General features: G+C 35.9%; 1 protein-coding gene across 1 annotated transcript; it reads right to left on the bottom strand.

Annotated features, from left to right (window-relative positions):
• Window positions 1–4114: 4114 nt before the first annotated feature.
• LOC101392703 (olfactory receptor 52P1-like) lies at window positions 4115–5068 on the bottom strand. Its single transcript, XM_004433903.2, has one exon. It carries the CDS (start codon window positions 5066–5068, stop codon window positions 4115–4117), a length of 954 nt encoding a protein of 317 aa, XP_004433960.2.
• Window positions 5069–11835: the final 6767 nt, after the last annotated feature.

The raw sequence follows: 11835 nt of genomic DNA on the forward strand, positions 1-11835 counted from the left end.
GACTTTTATTCTCTTCAGTTCTATTAGAAGAATTTCTAATGCTTAATCTCCAATTACGCTAAACATTTCTTCTTCACTATCTAACAATATTAAGCCTATCAAGTGAGGTATTTAGTTCAGATTTGTACTTTTCAATTCTATAATTATAATTTTTTACTTTTTATATTTTCCATTTCTCTGCAGTGATTCTCCAACTATTCACTCACTGTAATCATCTCTTTCTTTAATTCATTATCATATTCATAAGTTATGTCTGCTAATTCCAAAATTTATGCTTTATGATTTGAACATTGAAATATCTGAGATTCCTGGAAGTTTTTAATTGATTTTTTTCTCCTCCTGGTTATGTACCTCATTTACCTCTTTCTTTGTCTATTTAGGAATTTTTGTTTTATGCTGGACATTATGAATGCTACAATAATGAAAATTTAGATGTCGCTATCTTCTTTGAAAGATTTGTGCCTTTTTTTCTGTCAGGGAATTGATTTTGCTAGGAGATTGGTTTGATCCTTTCAAAGCTTATTTTCAGGTTTACATAGCATGACTCTATGTAATTATTTACCTTCATGACACTTACCAAAGTACTGATTCCTTCAAATATTAGAATAGGTGCTTTTAAAATTATTTTTTATACAAATAAAGAGTTAAAGAGCATCATCTCTAGTAAGTATTTTATTCTTGAGTTTATTTGTTTGTTCCTCTGTGCTCTCAATATTCTACTTTCTTTTAAATATACAGTAGAATTTGTTTATTTACAAGTCTACCTAGAGAAGAAATTGGTAGCTATACAATTAAAATGTGTATTTTGTGCTGAAAATTGGATGAGCAGTTATGAAAAATGTTTCCTAGTCATATCCCCATCAATTCAGCTGTGATCATGACTAATTATAGCCAATAGAATGAGTAGAAGTAATGTATGTTTCTTTCAGGCAATACCTTTTGAAAGAGGCTAAGAGTTCTCCACACATTGTCTTTGATTGACATGCTGAAAACAGAGCACTTTAAGTTCTGTTAGAATGGCAGATCCACAAGTAGGAAAAAACAAGTTTTCCTAAGTTAAAATATGTGGGAACACCTACATTGTATTATGTATGTGATAAATTATTCAAAGCCACTGTAATAAATGTTTATTATTAATAGTAGCTAATGTTAGCTTAAAAAAAAAGATTTTTTCCAATATTATTTCATCAATTTTCAAAATCTCTTTAACTGATGTATTTCAGATCATGATAAAGTGAAACAGAGTGTCCACAAATTCACCATACCCTTTACCATAGGCAGCGTCTGATTTCAGACACTTATTGTCAGCATATGACATTGTTGAATATAAGGCTGTAAACTGTGTATGAATAAAAATGACGTGGAAGAATGCTTTCTAAAGGGGTTTTCTAACATACAGAGGAAATCAAAGTCCGTGGCTTACTTTTGGAAGACAAAGGAGAGATGACGCAAACCTGTGGTAAGGACGTGTCCAGAGTGGCATTGGTGACTCATGGAGCACCTGCACTATGATACACCTCCTGAGACCCTTTGAGTGAACAGAGCTCATCTGTTTCTCTTTTGGAGAAGGCAGCCTTTCAAGTCAGTTCCACGGTGCCCATTGAAACTGAGGTGCCAAGGTAATGTGTGAAAACAGAAGATCATTTGTGAGAGACCCATAAAGGGAATGGTTAATATATTAACTGAAATTAAATACCCAAATTGAATGATTACAAGCTTTGAATTCCTACTTAGGGCCCTGGACAAGAATAAACAAATAGACTGCAAAATATAAAGGTGTATTTCAAACACCCTGTCATCTTTATTGTTCTACGCCCTTAGTTTACTCTATTTGGACCCATTATGTTGTTTTCAGCCCTTTTACTTTTTTCTCTATTTTTACATGTTTTTAAGTGTTTTTCAACTAAACATGCACAGACTGATGTGTATTACTGGTTTCTTTTTCTTTTTTTTTTTTTGTGAGGAAGATCAGCCATGAGCTAACATCCACGCTAATCCTCTTTTTGCTGAGGAAGACCGGCTCTGAGCTAACATCTATTGCCAATCCTCCTCCTTTTTTTTCCCCCAAAGCCGCAGTAGATAGTTGTATGTCATAATTGCACATTCTTCTAGTTGCTGTATGTGGCACGTGGCCTCAGCATGGCCAGAGAAGTGGTGCATCAGTGCGCACCCGGGATCCAAAGCCGGGCCGCCAGCAGCGGAGCGTGCGCACTTAACCGCTAAGCCATGGGGCCGGCCCCAGTGGTTTCTTTATGTCTACTTATTGACAACTATGCCGGAAAAAAAAACTCTTACTTTCAGGAGCTAAAAAATTAACACTTAACTCTTACATAGTGCATATGAAGGTCCAAAACCTATTATAAGAGTATTTTGTGCTGAATGATTTAATCCTTGTGTTAATCTTCTGAATTGCATCTTTATAAAGTCTTACTTTTTTTCTTTTTTTTTTTTTTTTTTTAATTTTTTGTTTGGATAAAGAAGATGTGGTATATATACACAATGGAATACTACTCAGCCATAAGAAATGATGAAATGTCTTACTTTTAGATGAGAGAACTGAGGCACTTACCAGTTTAAGAACAAGTCCAAAGACACACAACCAAGGAGTAGTGGTGCCAGCTTTTAAACCCAAGCATTCTGTTGAAAGAGATTGCACTCTTAACCACCACACAATGTTGCTCTATCCAGGTGAAGTTATCCCTCCTGGGAATAACGGTGAATGTTCTCTGCAATGGAAACTATGGGCCACAAGCCATATTAATCACTTGAGTGTAAAATGAATGTAATTTTTACTTTTTAAGTCCATTGCGCTACCATCAAGCTGAGTAAGTTATATAGACATGTTAGGGATTGATTGGAATCACAGTATTGTGGTCAATTAATGGTTTGATGAAAAGAAATTTCTCTTGGTTATGATTAAATCTTTTTGGTTTTACCATAAGTCACAATGTAATTATTCCAGGTTATGTTGTGAGCCACAGAAAGCTATTATTTGCCTTATTGGATGTCTAGACTGAAGCCAGCTTGCTGAAGTTATGGCTCATATATGCATATTTTAGGTAATAAAAACTAGATTTCAAGTTTTCTTAAAGATATACTAGTTAATAGAAATAAAAACTTGCAGTTAGTGTGAATTGGTAAAAATATTTTCAAGAATCAACCTGACCAAATGAACCAAGAGTTTTTATATTATTATAATACTTGTTTAGCTATTTCACATTTGAGATATGATGTAAAATAATATTTAAATAATAGAATTTTAAATTACATTGAGAATAACATAAAAATACTTGGTGAAACATATTAAATGTGATAAATAAATGGCAAGCCATATGATATATTGGAGCATATGAGGAAGCCATTTGGGGTAAAACTAATTTGGCCTGAGTTTGTTTTTCCAACAGGCCCTGTCACCTTCAAACATGCAACGTGTATCTGCTTTACCATGTCCCAAAGAGAAGAGTAAATGCCCTTAAGATAAGGATGCAACTTCCCCCACATTGGCATTTCCTTAAGGATAAGTATTTCTCCCTAGGCTAGGATTTGATTGCTGCACTCATCCTGTGACCATCCTGCTCCAGACAAAAGACCTGACCCCAGCCGTGCCCATCGAGACAGCAAACCTGCTCCCCGCTGTGTCCATCAATAGCTATCCTGGCAGGGCAATCTGGTAGGGGGATCTTGTGGCTATTGTAAAATGGACATTGCAATCATATGTGATACATGCTCTTTGACTGTATATAACCGCTCTGTACACCCCACTTCTTTGGTGCCCTTCCTTCCTTACGGAAGGAATGCCTCGGGCTATGGTCCTCAAAAGTTGGCTCATAATAAGCTCACCCCTCTTTGATTTAAAGCTTGATTATGGATTACTTACGTCAACAAATGTTTTCTGTGTGGCACTCTTTGATAACATTCTGACTTGGCTTTATTTCAAATAGAAGTGAACTGAAAACATAAATATTTTAAAAAGTAAATGTAAAGCATCAAATATTCCTGCTAAGGCATAAAAGAATGCAGAAAGAACAGTTGGAGACTAGATTTGAGTTATTCATCAATGTAGCCATGACTTTAAGAAGCATGTTATATCGATTTGCTCTGGGACATATAAATTTTAGTCTTCAGAAATTTTCTTATTTGGGAAGAAGAGACCAACCACTTGGTCATGAATCTGCTTGGTCTTGACACCATACACCAGGGGATTGACTGGGGGAGGCACCAGGAGGTACAAACTTGCAAAAATTATATGGACACTTGGAGGTACCTTCTTGCCAATGCGGTGAGTTAGGAAGCTAAACAGTGCAGGTGTGTAGGAGACAAGTATAGTGCAGATGTGGGCAGCACAGGTGCCCAGTGCTTTAGAGCGGGCATTCTGGGAAGAGAGCCGGAAGACTGCCTGGAGGATTTTGATATAGGATATGGCTATGAGCCCTAGGTCCAATACCATCACTGAGAGGGCCACAGAGATTCCATATGCTCTGTTAATGAGGGTGTTGGCACTGGCTAACTTCACCACAGCCATGTGCTCACAATAGGCATGATTGATGACATAGTTGGTGTAATATGGTAGCCTTTTAATAAGAAGAGGACCTGGCAAAACCAAAAGGATAGCCCGAGTCACACCAGCTAGACCCATTTTAATGACCATTGGTGTTGTCAGGATGGTGGTATAACGCAGTGGGATGCAAATAGCTACATAGCGGTCAAAGGCCATGGCAACTAGCAGGGCTGACTCAATTATGCAAAATGTGTGGATGAAATACAACTGTACTAGGCAGATATCAAAGTCAATCCAATGTGCATCCAACCAGAAGATACCAAGCATCTTGGGGGCTGTGGAAGAGGCAAGAGCCATGTCATTCATTGACAGCATGCAAAGGAAGATATACATAGGCTGGTGCAGGCTTGGTTCTAACCTGATGGTAATGATGATTACACTGTTTCCCAGCAGGGTCAGGGCAAACAGGAGGCAGACAGGGATGCCGATCCAGAAGTGAAAACCTTGCAAACCAGGAATACCAACCAGGAAGAGAGATGAGATGTAGTGATATGTAGCATTGTCTGCCATGTTAAAACTGGAGACTTCACATGCTCGTACACATGCTAATCCCCTATGGGCAGAAATCAGGATGACAGAGTGATTCTTCCATGGTCCTCTATATGGAGATTTCAGACACCATATAATAGCCTCTCTGAAGAGCTGGTTTTTCTCTAAAATTTCCATAAGCCCTTGGGTAAATCACTTCACCATTTTGAACCCATTATCTTTATCTGCAAAGAAAAAGATTGAATTAAGTTATTTTAAAATTTTATCTTCTCTATGCAGTTTTATTCTACTCTACCCTTTCATTTTTATTATCTACTAAGTAAGTACGTAGTGATAAAATTTCTGCTTCTGTGTGTCTAGGAATTTTCTGGGTTGTGTGACATAGACAGTCTTAAGAAGGCAAAGGCCACTGTTCTCAGGGTATTTTTGCTTAAGTGTGGAAATATATACAGAAATACACATACACACATACATGTACATACACAATAATTAGCAGGTTATACAAAAGGCAATTGTAACTTTAATAATATACTAGGGCATAAACAATTTAACAAATAATCAGGAATGCAGAATAAGAAATCCAAGCAGCTTTAATGTAAGCAAAATTCTTGTTATTACTAAAAATAATAAACTCCTACCCTCACCCCTGGTTAATGTATTCTTATTTCAGAAAAGGTCTTAAAGATAATCAGAAGATGAACAGGATATTAGAAGAATATCTTTAAAGTGAGGAATATCAGCTGAAAACAGTAGAACAAAGCAAATCAGCTTGTAGAAGTTTAAATGCATATTCTCTAGATATAGGGTTTTTGCAATGGTTATATCTTCACAACTTGGACTTTTTATGTAATTCAAAGACAATTGCTACTTATGTGACTACATTTGTTAATCCATCCAATTTTGTTAAGCATATGCTATATTTCAAGGATGAACTGGCTTTTCTGAGCCATTCAAGAAACCTTAACTTTATTCAACATCCTGTAAATTTACCATACATAATTTGTTTTTAAATGATTTACGTGTAAACTAATTTAGCATTTTAAGTGGTGATAACAAAAGGTTGCAAATAAGTTAGCTACACCCTCTCCAAAATTTTTTTGAAAATTTTCTGTCTTCATTCTTTCAGATAACTAAAACATTGCTGTAAATGAACACATTTGCAGCTAATGGGAAAATGTAAGCCCAGTTGGTGTTTTGCTCACTCCTGAGTCCTCACCTTGCCTCTGACTTTAGTATCCATCCTGCCTAACGGCAGTGAAGAGCAAAGCAACTACAATCCAGTCTTCTAGGTCTCAGGACCACAAGTATCTTCCCAGGAGTCTTGCTCTGACCTTGCCCTTTTGTTCTGATAACTAGCCTCTAACCTACCCGGGATCCCGTTTCCTTCTAGTATCATAATTCTAGAATGTGCACCCCATTTTTCATAACATGCCTTTTTAAAAAGTCTCTAGTTGCTCCTAATATCTAGATTCCTGCTCTTGAACTCCACTGATATAAAAGCTCAGTAAATATTAATAAATACCCCTACTGACAATGCCTCTGTTTGAATTTCCAAATACTATCTGTGTAGAGAAAAACTTTCTGGTTATGACATGTGCATTCTCCTATTAAAATATGCTGCTCTGGGCCTACATGAGTAAGTATCTGAGATGTTTCCTTGTTAGAAAGTGAGATTTCAAATTTGAATCAGTCATTAAAAATATTTCAGAAGACCTCAGATTTTAAATCTTATCCAGAATCCTGAAACCCAGAGTTAGGGAACTGCTATATCACAGGTGAGTCCTAGAATCCCAGACACAGATAAGAACTTGAGGCAAGAAACTAAGAGTACTGAATGTTTAAAATATCAAAGGTTTTTAAATTTAAGAAAAAGAGTATTTGATATTTTTCCATGTTACATGATCTTTCCTCTTTTTGGAAGAACCAAAAGCTTAAGAGATTTTGGCAAGAGAACAAGGTGTACAGCAAGCAAAACAATACACCTACAACTATAAACATGATTTCTCTATGAGAAAATTACTTAGGATAAAAAACAAGCTTAATTGCCTTGTGATATATACATGTACTTATTAACAAATATAAGCCTTTAATTGTCAATAAATTTACTTATAAGATAATACTAAGAGAAAGATGTTAAGCAGCTTTGACTTAAAAAGAGGGACTAAGCTCCCTTCAGGGTACTTGAACATGTAACACAGGGAATTGCAGAGAACAACTCCAAAGGCAGGGCCTTCTAGAGAGTCTCAATCTTCTCTTAGGTCTGTTTTGAATGAAATCTATTAGATTGTTCATTACTTTATATTCAGCAGACAGATTGCCAAGGAAGTCAGAACATCTGCCCACACCCTCCTAGCTTTCCTTTGGTCTGTCATTGTATCTGCTTCTAAAACATACAGATACAGTGTTCCTTCTGCCACCATGGCTTTGGTATTTTACTTGCATCTGGGTCAGTTAGCAGAGTCCCTTGTCTGGAATCTGCTACTTCAGAGAGCGTGGTGCTAACAGAACGCATGAGGCTTTCTATACTCTCTGTTATGAATTAAATATATATGTTTATACAATTTCTTAAATAATCTCACTTCAAGATATCCCAAACAATACTCACTATTTTTCTTCAAAGCTCCCCTACCATCTGATTGTATCTCATTTGCTGGCAACGACAGTCACACAGTCATTTACATCAAAAATCTCAGAGTTGTCATTGACTCCTCTATCTTTGTAACTTTAATAGCGCAAGCAAGCAGCCATTAAATCTTACTAAACGGAATGATTTGCTATTCATCAAATATGGCACATCTTATCCATCTCCATCTGCTTTAGCTACAGTATTCACTAACTCCCACACAGTCTATGCTGTAGCCTCCTAAGTATTTCTCCTGTTTCTTGGTTTTCCTTATAAAGTTCCATTTTCTCATATCATCAGCTATCCTTCAAAAGTCAAATGTGATTAGTTTGCTTAAAATCTTACCATTAAAATCATCCTTTTATTCAAAAAAAAGTTAATTCACTCTATAACCTTTGCCAACCTCTCTCCAGCCCCCAGTCTTACCATGACCTCCCTTCAGTGTGTTCCAGAACTTCTAGCAGCTCTGGGATCATATTACATGGTTTTACTATTCTGTAAAGTTAAACTTACTTTACCCTTGAACTTGATTCTGCTTTCCCTTGTCTGCTTGGTAAATTTCTACTTATCTTTTTGTTCTCTAATGAACATTCTCTCTCTAAAGTCTAGGCTGTCCACTTCAAACAGTTAATGACCCTTCCTTTGCAATACTCATATCTTTTACACACATTGATGAGCACAAATATTACATCTTTTGGTAACTATTCATTTACTTGCTCTAAGCACTCTACTATTATATAAAACTTGAAATAAAAGGAACATATCTTAGAGACTTCATGTCTCCAGTATTTCAGTCTTTTCTTGATGCAGTGGAAGTAACTAAACTGTCAGTGATTTGATGTTAAATGAGACATTCTTTATGCCTGATAATATCACACATTACAATAGTGTAAAGGTTGCTTTGAATCATGAGAGCATCTTACGCTCTATGTCAGCAAATGGGGAAAGTGATGGTTCTAGGATTCCTATATATCCCTTCATCAACAAATTCATTCATCCTCCAGTCTAATCAAAGATAGTATGTTCTCTTAATTCTCATCAATACTGTGCTTCCTTCTATAAAGCAGCACAGTGTGGAGGGTGTAAGATTACCTCCAAATGACCCCTGTGTGCTGAATCCTAAATGAGTACAGAGGGAATTATTTTGAGACATTGAGAACAACATTCCATGACTACATTTTTGAGTGACAGACGTTAAGTGCAAAAATTCTTTTCTTCTGTTCATAAATGAATGTGCTAATGTATACGTTATCCTGCATTTTGTTTCAGTTCTTTCCAGAAGCTATTATTATTCCATATTTTGCTACCATTTAAGGGTTAAGTCAAGTATATTAAAGTAGTAAAGAGCAACAATTTATGTGTGCCAAATTTATATTTTCATCCCCTCTAATTGTTTTTGGGTTTGAAGAAAAGCTTAGCTATATTTTGAAAAATAATAACAATTTATTTTTCCCAACAAAAAAGACGTAGAAAACAAAGAAAACTTAACTCATGTCTACAGCTTCAGCTTCATCCACAAAATTCTATCCTGTTCTCCTACCTTAAAAAAAAGAAAGAAAGAAGAGAAGAGGAAGTAAAGGAAAAGAAAAAGCTATTTTCCTTAAATATATCCTTCTCTTAAATTGCTGTGATCCGGAGAGTGTTCACAAGCCTTACCGCTTGCACTGTTATTTTTCATTTCATTATAATTTCATACCACCCACTCACCACTTTTGATGTCTAAAAATAATTAGATATCAAACCCATCTTCACTGAAGACTTTGCCATCTGGCTTATATTTTATAATTCCACTTGCATTACTATTATATTAGTAGATGACTTAGAAATATATATGGATGAACACTTTCTACCCCACTAGCCATTCAGTATTCCCATTTTCCTTCCTCCAACCATGAATTTCACTACACTATATATCATCACACACACATTTATCATCATCTATAACTGTGCCCACTTTGAACCTAAATTCCAAAAGACTGCACCACGGGCACAGCCTCCTATTCTCCCATATGCGAACACCATCATAAATCCCTTCTCTCTAGATAAACACACTTTCTGAAACATCACTTCAATTTTTACTCATCAGCATGCTCAAATATCTTATTCCATTTTCATTTTTTCTTATGTATTTTGCAACTCATTAACATTATATTCAACTATTTTGCTTCTGCATCTGGGCTGTTGAACACTACTGGAGATTAGTATCACTTAAATTATATCTCAGTTTTCCTAACACTAAAATGTGGGTAATAAAAATATATTTTACTTTATTGTGTTGTTCTGAAGATTGTATAACCCAATATACATGAAATGTTTAGTTAGCCACCTGGCACGTAGTAAGCACGTAATAAGTGTTAGCTATTATTATGAGAAGAAATACTCAACGAATAGCATTCCCTAGGTAGAAATTCTAGCTATGCTACTTAATGAGTATTTGATTTCTACCTCCTAGAAATCATGTAACCTCTTGGCACTTTTGTTTCTTTATACCTATCATGGAAATAACAAAATGAGTTCTCATTCAAATCATTTCTATAAAAATTAAACAAGAATATTCATGTAAATAAAAACATATTAATATAAATAAGAGTTTGCATTTAGAAAAGTAGCTGGGACATAGTGAACGCTCGACAAATGTAAGTTATTAATAGATTCAATTAAACTACACTTACTACCTTATCTTTATATTAGATATTGCTGCTTAACAGGGAAAATTTTTAAGAATTATAAATTCCCTAAAAATTCCTATTCTTAAATGTATACTCATCTTTACCACCTCCATCCAGACAGAAGAGAAGGAATCCTTCCCCATCTCCATAGTTCATTATCCACCATGTATGCTCTAAACCAGTCATCTGCTTTCAGACAGATTCACAATATCAGTAATCTCTGTCCTCTTAAATTTAAACCTCTCCCTCACCACTGCATCTTTCTCTTAGTTAATTGCACCGACTTTAAAACAAACTCACTAATGTTTTGTTGGTCCCCACTTATCTCAGCCCATATCTCACGTATTTCCTGAAAGAAAATTGAAAACTTCCTATTTCTTGACATTAATTTATTACACCTACAGATAACCAAAACTGCTTTTATAAAGTAGGTCAATGATTGCCTAGAAACTAAGATTATCTCTGTTACTGAATTGTTTGTCTACTCATTTTCATGTTCATCTCCTTCATGAGGCTGTGAGTGTCATAAAAAAGAAGATACTGAAACCCAGTAAGCACTTAATAAATTCTAAGTGAATTTACATTCCCCTACAGTCTAAGTATTTCACAGATTTTTATCCTGCCTCTCAAGCTTCTGACCCTCCAGAGGTGGCCAGTATCTCCATAATCACTTCCTACTCTTGGTTTTCTTCAGTTGCTTTTTTAGAATATATTCCTTCAGCATTGTGACTATGAGTTATATAACCAGAAGCCATGCTGTAATAGAAATTTCTTAGATTATTGCATCAAAAGAAAGATACTGAATCAGTGCTTTTTTAACCTGTGAGAATATTCTCTTCCAATTCTCTAGTACCAAATCATATCACTCAAACCCTACTTATGTCTCTTCTTATTTCTCTGTCTAGAAATCTTCCTTCCCCACTCGACTTCCACTTGCTTCATCTGAAATAATACCTCATATGATAACATGAATTGTTGCCCTCTGTAAATCCTCAAATGATTATCTTCCATTGCAGTGTCCAGACAGAGCCACTAACTGGGAATGGTTAAAATATACAATGGTGATGGTTTTGGGGGCATTGGAGCCTCTGTGGACAACTTGGTAACTATGGTTGCCTTGTAATGGGATATGATGATGCTCAGGAGTCTCATCAGGTTTTGGAAGGCCCAGAAGTCACCAGATTATACACATAGGAGACATAAACATGGAGGGAAAAAAAACTGGGCCAGAACTATGTACAGACATATTAACACTAGGGCAGACATATAACATTGTGACTCCCCAGAGCTGGTTTGTGGATAGAACTCATCTGTTTCTATCTTGGAGAATGCAGTCTCTAGAGACAGACCTATAACGTCCGGTGTTACTTGACTGTTAATCAAATGTTCAGCCTGTAGAGAATGCTGTAAGAAGACCAAGACGTGCAATAGACGTTAGCTCAGGGCCGGTCTTCCTCAGCAAAATGAGGAGGATTGGCATGGATGTTAGCTCAGGG

This window comes from Ceratotherium simum, chromosome 7, assembly GCF_057802395.1.
Source record: "Ceratotherium simum simum isolate JZ-2026a chromosome 7, ASM5780239v1, whole genome shotgun sequence".
Classification (NCBI taxonomy): Eukaryota; Metazoa; Chordata; class Mammalia; order Perissodactyla; family Rhinocerotidae; genus Ceratotherium; species Ceratotherium simum.